This window comes from Bos indicus, chromosome X, assembly GCF_029378745.1.
Source record: "Bos indicus isolate NIAB-ARS_2022 breed Sahiwal x Tharparkar chromosome X, NIAB-ARS_B.indTharparkar_mat_pri_1.0, whole genome shotgun sequence".
Taxonomy (NCBI): Eukaryota; Metazoa; Chordata; class Mammalia; order Artiodactyla; family Bovidae; genus Bos; species Bos indicus.
This window is the reverse complement of record NC_091789.1, coordinates 79,921,443-79,935,940: the sequence shown is the minus strand read 5'-3', so window position 1 is coordinate 79,935,940 and position 14,498 is coordinate 79,921,443. Positions and strand designations below refer to the sequence as shown.

The 14,498-nt window shown below is 40.1% G+C and overlaps 1 protein-coding gene across 1 annotated transcript in view; it reads right to left on the bottom strand.

Annotated features, from left to right (window-relative positions):
• The window catches only part of LOC109554851 (fibronectin type III domain containing protein 3C1-like), a 65,448-nt gene extending 51,170 nt beyond the window's left edge, over positions 1-14,278 (bottom strand). The window contains exons 1-4 of the mRNA XM_070785055.1: positions 14,198-14,278; positions 12,072-12,191; positions 11,688-11,763; positions 7,549-7,625 (exon numbers count right to left, since the gene is read on the bottom strand). Coding sequence (XP_070641156.1) covers positions 7,549-7,625; positions 11,688-11,763; positions 12,072-12,191; positions 14,198-14,278 — 354 coding nt within the window. The remainder of the gene's footprint in view (positions 1-7,548; positions 7,626-11,687; positions 11,764-12,071; positions 12,192-14,197) is intronic.
• Positions 14,279-14,498: the final 220 nt, after the last annotated feature.

Below are 14,498 nucleotides of genomic sequence, written 5' to 3'. Positions count from 1 at the left end.
TTTCACCCACCTCATTAGAATTGATTCAAATGTATTCTTTTTAATGGCTGAGTAATACTCCATTGTGTATATGTACCACAGCTTTCTTATTCATTCGTCTGCCGATGGACATCTAGGTTGCTTCCATGTCCTGGCTATTATAAACAGTGCTGCAATGAACATTGGGGTACACGTGTCTCTTTCAGTTCTGGTTTCCTCAGTGTGTATGCCCAGCAGTGGGATTGCTGGGTCATATGACAGTTCTATTTCCAGTTTTTAAAGAAATCTCCACACTCTTCTCCATAGTTGCTGTACTAGTTTACATTCCCACCAACAGTGTAAGAGGGTTCCCTTTTCTCCACATCCTCTCTAGCATTTATTGCTTGTAGACTTTTGGATCACAGCCACTCTGACTGGCATGAAATTGTACCCCATTGTGGTTTTTTTTTTTGTTGTTGTTGTTAATTTTATTTTATTTCTAAACTTTACAATATTGTATTGGTTTTGCCAAACATCGAAATGAATCCGCCACAGGTATACCCGTGCTCCCCATCCTGAACCCTCCTCCCTCCTCCCTCCCCATACCATCCCTCTGGGTCGTCCCAGTGCACCAGCCCCAAGCATCCAGTATCGTGCATCGAACCTGGACTGGCGACTCATTTCATACATGATATTATACATGTTTCAATGCCATTCTCCCAAATCTCCCCACCCTCTCCCTCTCCCACAGAGTCCAAAAGACTGATCTATACATCAGTGTCTCTTTTGCTGTCTCGTACACAGGGTTATTGTTACCATCTTTCTAAATTCCATATATATGCGTTAGTATACTGTATTGGTGTTTTTCTTTCTGGCTTACTTCACTCTGTATAATAGTTTCCAGTTTCATCCACCTCATTAGAATTGATTCAAATGTATTCTTTTTAATGGCTGAGTAATACTCCATTGTGTATATGTACCACAGCTTTCTTATCCATTCATCTGCTGATGGACATCTAGGTTGCTTCCATGTCCTGGCTATTATAAACAGTGCTGCGATGAACATTGGGGTACACGTGTCTCTTTCCCTTCTGGTTTCCTCAGTGTGTATGCCCAGCAGTGGGATTGCTGGGTCATAAGGCAGTTCTATTTCCAGTTTTTTAAGGAATCTCCACACTGTTCTCCATAGTGGCTGTACTAGTTTGCATTCCCACCAACAGTGTAAGAGGGTTCCCTTTTCTCCACATCCTCTGTAGCATTTATTGCTTGTAGACTTTTGGATCGCAGCCATTCTGACTGGCGTGAAATGGTACCTCATAGTGGTTTTGATTTGCATTTCTCTGATAATGAGTGATGTTGAGCATCTTTTCATGTGTTTGTTAGCCATCTGTATGTCTTCTTTGGAGAAATGTCTATTTCATTCTTTGGCCCATTTTTTTGATTGGGTCATTTATTTTTCTGGAGTTGAGCTGTAGAAGTTGCTTGTATATTTTTGAGATGAATTCTTTGTCAGTTGCTTCATTTGCTATTATTTTCTCCCATTCTGAATCTGTCTTTTCACCTTGCTTATACTTTCTTTTGTTGTGCAGAAGCTTTTAATTTTAATTAGATTGCATTTGTTTATTTTTGCTTTTATTTCCAATATTCCGGGAGGTGGGTCATAGAGGATCCTGCTGTGATTTATGTCGGAAGGTGTTTTGCCTATGTTCTCCTCTAAGAGTTTTATAGTTTCTGGTCTTATGTTTAGATCTTTAATCCATTTTGAGTTTATTTTTGAAAATGAGTATAATACTCAAAGCAATCTATAGATTCAATGCAATCCCTATCAAGTTACCAATGGTATTTTTCACAGAGCTAGAATAAATAATTTCACAATTTGTATGGAAATACAAAAAACCTTGAATAGCCAAGAAATCTTGAGAAAGAAGAATGGAACTGAAGGAATCAACCTGCCTGACTTCAGGCTCTACTACAAAGCTACAGTCATCAAGACAGTATGGTACTGGCACAAAGACAGAAATAAAGATCAATGGAACAAAATAGAAAGCCCAGAGATAAATCCACGCACCTATGGACACCTTATCTTTGACAAAGGAGGCAAGAATATGCAATGGAGAAAGACAATCTCTTTAACAAGTGGTGCTGGGATAACTGGTCAACCACTTGTAAAAGAATGAAAATAAAGCACTTTCTAACACCATACACAAAAATAAACACAAATAATTCTTGTACATTTATTATTCCACATTTGTAAAAATACGTCTTTGGATAAATTCCTCAATGTAGAACTGCTGGATGAAAGGGTACATGCATTTATATTTTTGCTAGACATTGCTTAAATAGATAATTCCATTTAAAATTAAACCATATTATATTGACTTTTGAGCTTCCCTGGTAAAGAATCTTCCTGCAATGCAGGAGACCCCCAGTTCGATTCCTGGGTAGGGAAGTTCCCCTGGAGAAGGGATAGGCTAACCACTCCAGTCAGTATTCTTGGGCTTCCCTGGTGGCTCAGATGGTAAAGAATCCACCTGCAATATGGGAAACCTGGGTTCGATCCCTGGGTTGGGAGGATCCTATGGAGGGAGGGCATGGCAACCCACTCCAGTATTCTTGCCTGGAGAATCCCCATGGACAGAGGAGCCATCAAAGCTGTAGTCCATGGGGTCTCAAAGAGTCGGACATGACTGAGTGACTAAGAACACATACACATATTGACTTTACTATGTTCTTGATCTCCACAGCCAAGCAATAGAAAAAGACATAGTCTCAATTATAAAATTTCTGAGACCATGTAATATCTTATTAATCTCTGTAGGAGTCAAAGCTCTCTGCCCATTTTAGGTACTTGATAAACATTTGAGGAAGTTTAAAAAAGTGCCCATTGTGGGCTGCCATCAAAAAGTCTACAAACAATAAATGCTGGAGAGGGTGTGGAGAAAAGGGAACCCTCTTACACTGTTGGTGGGAATGAAAACTAGTACAGCCACTATGGAGAACAGTGTGGAGATTTCTTAAAAAAACTGGAAATAGAACTGCCATACGACCCAGCAATCCCACTGCTGGGCATACACACCAAGGACCAGAACTGAAAGAGACACATGTATCCCAATGTTCATTGAAGTACTGTTTACAATAGCTAGGATATGGAGGCAACTTAGATGTTCATTGGCAGACTAATGGATAAGCAAGTTGTGGTACACATACACAATGGACTATTACTCAGCTATAAAAAAGAATGCATTTGGGTCAGTTCTAATAAGGTGGATGAAACTGGAGCCTATTATACAGAGTGAAATAAGTCAGAAAGAAAAACACCAATACATTATATTAATGCATATATGTGGAATTTAGACAGATGGCAATGACGACCCTATATGCAAGACAGCAAAAGAGACATAGATGTAAAGAACAGACTTTTGGACTCTGTGGGAAAAGGCGAAGGTGGGATGATATGAGAGAATGGAATTGAAAGGTATATTACCATATGTAAAATAGATGACCAGTGCAAATTCAATGCATGAAGCAGGGCACACAAAGCTGGTGCTCTGGGAAAACCCAGAGGAATGGGGTGGGGAGGGAGGTGGGAGGGCGGTTCAGGATGGTGGGACACATGACATGTACACCCATGGTTGATTCATGTCAATGTATGGCAAAACTCACCACGATATTGTAAGGTAATTGGCCTCCATATAAAATAAATAAATGAATTTTTAAAAAAGTGCCCATTGTAGTCTGACAACTGACAATGAAATACTACTGAACTAAAAATACTAAGTAATTTTAGGGAATAATGCCCACACACTGTCAGAAGCCTTTACAATAGCAATTGTAGTAGATAATTAAGACTGGTTAAAATGTATAGAAACAAACAAGAGCAATGAAGTATTAATGAATATGAAGAGATACAAATTCATTAGACTAATAAGGCATTATTTACAAGACAGTCTAGAGAGCGTTCATGGTCAGGAGTGGTGGCTGAGAGGAGCTACCACACGTCCAGGGTCAGGAGTGGCAGCTGAGAGGAGCTACCCCATGTCCAGGGTCGGGAGCAGCAGCCGTGAGGAGATATCCAACGTCCAAGGTAAGGAGCAGCGGTTGCGCTTTGCTAGAGCAGCTGTGAAGAGATACCCCATGTCCATGGTAAGAGAAACCCAAGTAAGACAGTAGGCTCTGAGAGAGGGCATCAGAGGGCAGATAGACTGAAACCACAATCACAGACAACTAGCCAATATAATCACATGGACCACAGCCTTGTCTAATTCAATGAAACTAAGCCATGCTGTGTGGAGACACCCAAGATAGATGGGTCATGGTGGAGAGGTCTGACAGAATGTGGTCCACCAGAGAAGGGAATGGAAAACCACTGCAGTATCCTTGCCTTGAGAATTCCATAAACAGTACGAAAAGGCAAAAAGATAGGGCACTGAAAGATGAACTCCCCAGGTCTGTAGGTGCCCAGTATGCTACTGGAGATCAGTGGAGAAATAACTCCAGAAAGAAGGAAGGGATGGAGCCAAAGCAAAAAACACACCCAGCTGTGGATGTGACTGGTGATAGAAATAAGGTCCGATGCTTACAGCATATTGCATAGGAACATTGAATGTTAGGTCCATGAATCAAGGTGAACTGGCAGTGGTCAAACAGGAGATGGCAAGAATGAACATTGACGTCCTAGGAATCAGCAAACTAAGATGGACTGGAATGGGTGAATTTAACTCAGATGACCATTATATCTACTACTGTGGGCAAGAACCCCTTAGAAGAAATGGAGTAGCCATCATAGTCAACAAAAGAGTCTGAAATGCAGTACTTGGATGCAATCTCAAAAACGACAGAATGATCTCTATTTGTTTCCAAGGCAAACCATTCAATATCACGGTAATCCAAGTCTATGCTCTGACCAGTAACGCTGAAGAAGCTGAAGTTAAACGGTTCTGTGAAGACCTACAAGACCTTTTAGAACTAACACCCCCAAAAGATGTCCTTTTCATTATAGGGGACTGGAATGCAAAAGTAGGAAGTCAAGAAACACCTGGAGTAACAGGGAAATTTGGCTTTGGAGTACAGAATGAAGCAGGGCAAAAGCGAATAGAGTTCTACCAAGAGAATGCACTGGTCATAGCAAACACCCTCTTCCAACAACACAAGAGAAGACTACACATGGACATCACCAGAGGGCCAACACCGAAATCAGATTGACTATATTCTTTGCAGCCAAATATGGAGATGCTCTATGCAGTCAGCAAAAACAAGACTGGGAACTGACTGTGGCTCAGATCATGAACTCCTTATTGCCAACTTCAGACATAAATTGAAGAAAGTGGGGAAAACCACTACATCATTCAGGTATGACCTAAATTAAATCCCTTTTGATTATACAGTGGAAGTGAGAAATAGATTTAAGGGACTAGATCTGATAGACAGAATGCCTGATGAACTATGGACAGAGGTTGGTGACATTGTATAGGAGAAAGGGATCAAGACCATCCCCAAGAAGAAGAAATGCAAAAAAGCAAAATGGCTATCTGAGGAGGCCTTACAAGTAGCTGTGAAAAGAAGAAAAGTGAAAAGCAAATGAAAAAAGGAAAGCTATACCCATTTGAATGCAGAGTTCCAAAGAATAGCAAGGAGAGATAAGAAAGCCTTCCTCAGTGACGAGTGCAAAGAAATAGAACGGGAAAGACTAGAGATCACTTCAAGAAAATTAGAGATATCAAAGGAAAATTTCATGCAAAGATGGCCTCAATAAAGGACAGAAATTGTATGGACCTAACAGAAGCAGAAGATATTGAGAAGAGATGGCAAGAATACACAGAAGAACTGTACAAGAAAGATCTTCATGACCCAGATAATCACGATGGTGTGATCACTCACCTAGAGCCAGGCATCCTGGAATATCAAGTCAAGTGGGCCTTAGGAAGCATCACTATGAACAAAGCTAGCAGAGGTGATGGAATTCCAGTTGAGCTATTTAAAATCTTAAAAGATGATGCTGTGAAAGTTCTGCACTCAAAATGACAGCAAATTTGGAAAACTCAGCAGTGGCCACAGGACTGGAAAAGGTCAGTTTTCATTCCAATCCCAAAGAAAGACAATGCCGAAGAATGCTCAAACTACCACACAATTGCATTCATCTCACACGCTAGCAAAGTAATGCTCAAAATTCTCCAAGCCAGGCTTCAGCAATACGTGAACCGTGAACTTGCAGATGTCCAAGCTGGTTTTAGAAAAGGCAGAGGAACCAGAGATCAAATTGCCAACATCTGCTGGATCATTGAAAAAGCAAGAGAGTTCCAGAGAAACATCTATTTCTGCTTTATTGACTATGCCAAAGCCTTTGACTGTGTGGATCACAATAACCTGTGGAAAATTCTGAAAGAGGTGGGAATACCAGACCACCTGACCTGCCTCTTGAGAAACCTGTATCAGGTCAGGAAGCAACATTTAGAACTGGACATGGAACAACAGACTGGTTCCAAATAGGAAAAGGAGTATGTCAAGGCTGTATATTGTCACCGTGCTTATTTAACTTCTATGCAGAGTATATCACCGTGCATATTTAACTTCTATGCAGAGAAATGCTGGTCTGGATGAAGCACAAGCTGGAATCAAGATTACTGGGAGAAATATCAATAACCTCAGGTATGCAGATGACACCACCCCTATGGCAGAAAGTGAAGAGGAACTAAAGAGCCTCTTGATAAAAGTGAAAGAGGAGAGTGAAAAAGTTGGCTTAAAGCTCAACATTCAGAAAACGAAGATCATGGCATCTGGTCCCATCACTTCATGGCAAATAGATGGGGAGACAGTGGAAACAGTGGCCGAATTTATTTTGGGGGGGCTCCAAAATCACTGCAGATGGTGATTGCATCCATAAAAGCTTACTCCTTGGAAGGAAGGTTATGATCAACCTAAACAACATATTAAAAAGCAGAGACATTTCTTTACCAACAAATGTCCGTCTAGTCAAGGCTATGGTACTTCCAGTGGTCATGTATGGATGTGAGAGTTGGACTAAAATGAAAGCTTAATGCAGAAGAATTGATACTTTTGAACTGTGGTGTTGGGTAAGACTCTTGAGAGTCCCTTGGACTGCAAGGAGGTCCAACCTGTCCATCCTAAAAGAGATAAATCCCTGGTGTTCATTGGAAGGACTGATGTTGAAGCTGAAACTCCAATACTTTGGCCACCTGATGCGAAGAGCTGACTCATTGGAAAAGACCCTGATGCTGGGAAAGATTGAGGGCTGGAGTAGAAGGGGGACGACAGAGGATGAGATGGTTGGATGGCATCTCAGACTCACAGGACATGAGTTTGGGTAAACTCCAGGAGTTGGTGATGGATAGGGAGGCCTGGAGTGCGGTGGTTCATGGGGTCACAAAGAGTTGGACATGACTGAGTGACTGAACTGAACTGAACTAGGTAGGTTTGGTTAAACATCACTGCAATTGCTTTTTAGCATTCGTGATAACAATAAAGTGAATAAATAAATGGTATTCTAGAAGTTCTCTTATCATACAGTAATGTAAAAAGAACTGTTAAATGGTGGCTTAGTGCTAAATACCAAAGAAAGCTACAGTAGTATACCTGAGACATGTAACCAGGAGGAAGATATATTGGTGGCAAAGTACCACTTGGCGACATCAAAGGTACATCAGCAGGTCCTAAAAGATAATTATTGTTAATAAAATTTTAAATAAGTTTAAAAAAATCCATTTAATTTTGCACAGTGAAAACTAGTTCCAAGTGTTAACAAGTCAGACATTTTGAAACTGTGTCTTGTTTACTTACATAGGAGACTAGGTAGGAATGCAGATAAATCAATAAAAATTCATCACAAATGATGAAATATAACCAAGGCACATAACGGGGATTGGGTGAAATTTATATCATAAAAATTTTGGCCAAATACACAGCTAGTGTATTTACTTCCAGTATAATTGTTTTTTCACTTTGCAGGTGGCGCTAGTGGTAAAGAATCTGCCTTCCAATGTAGGAGACATGGGAGACACGGGTTTGATCCCTGGGTTGGGAAGATCCCATGGAGGAGGGCATGGCAATCCACTCCAGTATTCTTGCCTGGAGAAATCCATGGACAGAAGAGCCTGGTGGACTACAGTCCATAGGGTAGCAAAGAGTTGGACATGACTGAAGGGACTTAGCACAAACACATAGTTGTCTTTTACTTACCCATTTTACTCACCTATCATAGTTGTATGTTGAATAATAGAAGTTTTATTCTGTATCATAAAATATATTTTATAGTGATATTATATAAAAAACTTAAATCAATTTTCACATGAAGGCTTTTAACTAAATTAGCAAAGTGAAATAATTTGGGAGGAACAACATAACATAAAGGACCCAATGCTACACAGTTCAGTTCAGTTCAGTCACTCAGTCGTGTCCGACTCTTTGCGACCCCATAATTGCAGCACGCCAGGCCTCCTTGTCCATCACCAACTCCCGGAGTTCACTCAGACTCACGTCTATCGAGTCAGTGATGCCATCCAGCCATCTCATCTTCTGTCGTCCCCCTTTCCTCCTGCCCCCAATCCCTCCCAGCATCAGAGTCTTTTCCAATGAGTCAACTCTTTGCATGAGGTGGCCAAAGTATTGGAGTTTCAGCTTTAGCATCATTCCTTCCAAAGAAATCCCAGTGCTGATCTCCTTCAGAATAGACTGGTTGGATCTCCTTGCAGTCCAAGGGACTCTCAAGAGTCTTCTCCAACACCACAGTTCAAAAGCATCAATTCTTCGGTGCTCAGCCTTCTTCACAGTCCAACTCTCACATCCATACATGACCACTGGGAAAACCATAGCCTTGACTATGATTGGCAAAGTAATGTCTCTGCTTTTCAATATGCTATCTAGGTTGGTCATAACTTTTCTTCCAAGGAGTAAGCGTCTTTTAATTTCATGGCTGCAGCCACCATCTGCAGTGATTTCAGAGCCCCCAAAATAAAGTCTGACACTGTTTCCACTGTTTCCCCATCTATTTCCCATGAAGTGATGGGACCAGATGCCATGATCTTCGTTTTATGGATGTTGAGCTTTAAGCCAACTTTTTCACTCTCCTCTTTCACTTTCGTCAAGAGGCTTTTTAGTTCCTCTTCACTTTCTGCCATAAGGGTCGTGTCATCTGCATATCTGAGGTTATTGATATTTCTCCCGGCAATCTTGATTCCAGCTTGTGCTTCTTCCAGCCCAGTGTTTCCTCATGATGTACTGTGATGCCTTATATTTATACCAGGTATTCTCACTATCTTAAAGACACATTGCATAGGAAATAAAAATACAACATAGAATAGAGGCATTTATATGTCATCATTCTTTTGTTTATCTGAAATTATTATAATTAGTGCTTAGTTGTAAAAATATATGTGGCTTTCAAGGCTTAGAATGGTAATTTGCTGTTAATAATGGGGAAAATAATAAAGATGAGTTTATGGTAAACTGTATATAGCAGCCATACGGAACCCAATGCTAAATGATATCTCTAAGCATTTTGAGACATAGCTCAAAATCACCTTTAGATGCAAAATAATTGGCATAAAAAGAGAAACAATCACTGCACTTTGAAATACTTAATAGTAAATCTTTAAAAAAATTTTAATCATTTATTTATTTATTTTAGCTCTTCTGGGTCTTTGTTGCTATGCAGGCTTTTCTCTAGTTGTAATAAGCAAGGTCTACTCTCTAATTGAGGTGTGTGGGCTTCTCATTGTGGTTGCTTCTCTTGAGCACAAGGTCTAGGGTGTGCAGACTTCAGTAGTTGCAGCACACGAGCTCTAGATCACAGGTTCAGTAGTTGTGGTGCATGGGCTTAGTTGCCCTGTGGCATGTAGGATCCTCTGGGGCCAGGGATCGAACCTGTCTCCTGCATTGGAAGGCGGACTCATTACCACTGAGCCACCAGGGAAGCCCCAGTAATAAATCTTAAACGAAGTAAATATTTATTAACTTTGTACTACTACTGAAATAATTCTGTATGCTGCACATTTGCTATATACACATGTATATAGATATCAAACTTTTAATAGTTATATATAAATAATTTCCTCCTTCTTATACATTTTTCTATCTTAAATGTTTAGTGTAGTGCTGGAATGGGCTTCCTAGGTGGCTCAGCGGTGAAGAATCTGCCTGCAATGCAGGAATTGCAGAAGCAGGTTCGATCCCTGGTTAGGGAAGATCCCCTGGAAGAGGGTATGGCAACCCACTCCAGTACTCTTGCCTGGAGAATCTCATGGACATAGGAGCCTAGTGGGCTACAATCCATAAAGTCATAAAGAGTTGGACATGACTGAAGCAACTTAGCTTAGTGGTGGAATAGGCTAGGCATTAATGAAATACTTGTTGAATGTATGAATGAATGAGTTGTCTGAAGCACTCACCAGTCTCCTATCAGAGGATAGTCTAAAACTATCAGTGGTTGTTCAGTTCAGTTCAGTCCCTCAGTCATGTCCGACTCTTTGTGACCCCATGAATCACAGCACACCAGGCCTCCTTGTCCATCACCAACTCCCAGAGGTCACTCAGACTCACATCCATCAAGTCGGTGATGCCATCCAGCCATCTCATCCTCTGTCGTCCCCTTCCCCTCCTGTCCCAAATCCCTCCCAGCATCAGTGTCTTTTCCAATGAGTCAACTGTTCGCATGAGGTGGCCAAAGTATTGGAGTTTCAGCTTCAGCATCAGTCCTTCCAATGAACACCCAGGACTGATTTCCTTTAGAATGGACTGGTTGGATCTCCTTGCAGTCCAAGGGACTCTCGAGTCTTCTCCAACACCACAGTTCCAAAGCATCAATTCTTCGGCACTCAGCTTTCTTCACAGTCCAACTCTCACATCCATACATGACCACTGGAAAAACCATAGCCTTGACTAGACGGACCTTTGTTGGCAAAGTAATGTCTCTGCTTTTCAGTATGCTATCTAGGTTGCTCGTAACTTTCCTTCCAAGGAGTAAGTGTCTTTTAATTTCATGGCTGCAATCACCATCTGCAGTGATTTTGGAGCCCCCCAAAATAAAGTCTGACACTGTTTCCACTTTCCCCATCTATTTCCCATGAAGTGATGAGACCAGATACCATGATCTTCGTTTTATGAATGTTGAGCTTTAAGCCAACTTTTTCACTCTCCTCTTTCCCTTTCATCAAGAGGCTTTTTAGTTCCTCTTCACTTTCTGCCATAAGGGTGGTGTCATCTGCATATCTGAGGTTATTGATATTTCTCCTGGAAATCTTGATTCCAACTTGTGACAGTATGCAGCCTTGACATACTCCTTTTCCTATTTGGAACCAGTCTGTTGTTCCATGTCCAGTTCTGAGTGTTGCTTCCTGACCTGCATACAGGCTTCTCAAGAGGCAGGTCAGGGGGTCTGGTATTCCCATCTCTTTCAGAATTTTCCACAGTTTATTGTGGTTCGCACAGTCAAAGGCTTTGAGTAGTTCCAAAATCTGGACTTTTTCAAATGTAATTCTTCAATTAATTGTTAATTTTTATAAGTACTTTACATGAAGGTCTGTAGTAACACTAGAAAGATGAGTCCTGGTTGCTCTGTTGATATTATGCTCCTATGAGGAGTATATAAACTTAAGAGCACTCAATATGGCTCAAACAAGAAAGGATATTAGGGGATTAGATTACCAGTAAAATCACCTCACACTAATATTTAAATTCACCTCTATTTGATATCAAACAACATACATACTTTTACTGACCTTGAATATTTTGAATGCTCCCATCGTTGGACTTGATGGTGAGGATCTCCCCAGGGTTAACGTGCACCAGTATAATCTAGAAATAAATCATTCTTTAATGGCATATTTTCTATTAATCTATGAAAAAATCATCATTATCTTTTTGAAAAAAAATATTCAAAATCACTAATTGAGGTCTCAAAATTCTCAAGGAGTAGAGTACAACTAGGCACTAAGTAAGAGCAGGTCCTCCCTCACCCAAGTAAAACTTAATATAATAGGATCATAGGAAATAGGTTTATTGAGATGGAGGACGCAAATTCCATCCCTCAAAAAAAAAAAAAATTCTGCAAAAATATAAAAAACAGAAAACTAAACTTATCTGAAGGAAAAATTCAGACATACTTGTTGTACCCAGTACTGAGGACAAGAAGGCCATCTGGTATATCTCTTGGGATGAGTCATCATTTGTGAATAATTAGTAGTACACGGTGTTCCAACAGTGGTATCCAGATAACTCTCCATCTAGTAAAAAGTAATTTTAATTTTAATAAGGTCATTTTTATACTGGCTGCTTTTGACATGTCAAAGTGATAAGCTAGAAGTACAATATTTGCTCATTTTTTTAAGCTCTGAAGAAAAACAGAGACCTTTTCACATTCAGTTCAGTTCAGTTCAGTTCAGTCACTCAGTCGCGTCCAACTCTCTGCAACCCCTCTGGACTGCAGCATGCCAGGCCTCCCTGTCCATCACCAACTCCCAGAGTTTACTCAAACTCATGTTCATTGGGTCAGTGATCCAACCATCTTATCCTCTGTCATCCCCCTCTCCTCCCACCTTTAATCTTTCCCGCATCAGGGTCTTTTCCAGTGAGTCAGTTCTTCCAATCACGTGGCCAAAGTCAGGTGGTCTGGTATTCCCATCTCTTTCAGAATTTTCCACTGTTTATTGTGATCCCCACAAAGGCTTTGGCATAGTCAATAAAGTGGAAATAGATGTTTTTCAGGAGCTGTCTTGCTTTTTTGATCCAGCGGATGTTGGCAATTTGATCTCTGGTTCCTCTGCCTTTTCTAAAACCAACTTGAACATCTGGAAGTTCACCGTTCACAGTATTTCTGAAGCCTGGCTTGGAGAATTTTGAGCATTAATTTGCTAGTGTGTGAGATGAGTGAATTTGTGTGGTAGTTTGAGCATATTTTGGCATTGCCTTTCTTTGGGATTGGAATGAAAACTGACCTTTTCCAGTCCTGTGGCTACTGCTGAGTTTTCCAAATTTGCTGACATATTGAGTCAGCACTTTCATAGCATCATCTTTTAGGATTTGAAATAGCTCAACTAGAATTCCATCACCTCCACTAGCTTTGTTCATAGTGATGCTTCCTAAGGCCCACTTGACTTCACGTTCCAGGATACCTGCCTCTAGGTGAGTGATCACAGCATCGTGATTATCTGGGTCATGAAGATCTTTCTTGTACAGTTCTTCTGTGTATTCTTGCCATCTCTTCTCAATATCTTCTGCTTCTGTTAGGTCTCTACCATTTCTGTCCTTTATTGAGCCCATCTTTGCATGAAATGTTCCCTTGTTATCTCTAAGTTTCTTGAAGAGATCTCTAGTCTTTCCCATTCTATTGTTTTCCTTTATTTCTTTGCACTGGTCACCAAAGAAGGCTTTCTTATCTCCCCTTGCTATTCTTTGGAACTCTGCATTCAAATGGGTATAGCTTTCCTTTCCTCCTTTGCTTTTCACTTCTCTTCTTTTCACAGCTATTTGTAAGGCCTCCTCAGATAGCCATTTTGCTTTTTTGCATTTCTTCTTCTTGGGGATGGTCTTGATCCCTGTCTCCTGTACAGTGTCACGAACCTCTGTCCATAGTTCATCAGGCACTCTATCAGACCTAGTCCTTTAAATCTATTTCTTACTTCACTGTATAATCAAAAGGGATTTGATTTAGGTCATACCTGAATGGTGTAGTGGTTTTCCCTACTGTCTTAAATTTAAGTCTGAAATTATATTACATATGTAGATGACGTTTCTTCAGTAGATTATCTTAAATGGGTGAATCCTAAATCTGAATCACACCTTCTTTCTTTCTGGAGACCAAGTCTGTGGGTAGATGTCACTGTTGCTCAAAATGATACTTTTAAATATTAGCAAGTTGAACTTACAGCTATGAATGACTATGAAGGAAGTTGAATCTGCTTTAGAGTCATATTTAAAATCATTCAACAGAACAAGCTCTGGGTCGTATAACTTTAAGACACATTGCCAGGACTTCTGAGCCTACCAATAAAGGCTACAAAAGAATCTAAATCCACACAAAAGGAGGTAATGTGGGACCTAAGGTAGTGTTAAATATCACTCAAGCAATGTTAAGAAGAAGATAAGTAGATGTTGATAAAAAGACTAAAAACTTGCAAAGTAAGTGACCAGTCATTAAAAGTGACACAGTTTTTCTAAATAAAAGCTAATACTGAATTCAATAAAAATTTGAACAGTTTTAATGAAAAAAAAAAAGCAAAACTACCCTTACCTGATGTATAGGATCTCCGTTGATCAGTGGAGTTAAAAGAGGCATTTCAGTAAGAGTAGATGCAAGCCCATGTTCAGTCATGTCTAAAAAGTTTGGCTTTCACAAAAAGTGATGTTTCTAAAAAGGGAGCAAAAACTTAGATTAATCAAATTAAATCACAGTGATTTTAAATGACAAAACCTGATAAAATATTCCTAGGAAAATCCATCATATAATTTTTCTCTCCAGAAATGTTTACTTAACTGAAATTGTTTTATGGCAACATTTCAAAATAATTATTTGTTTTCATAAATGAAAGAAT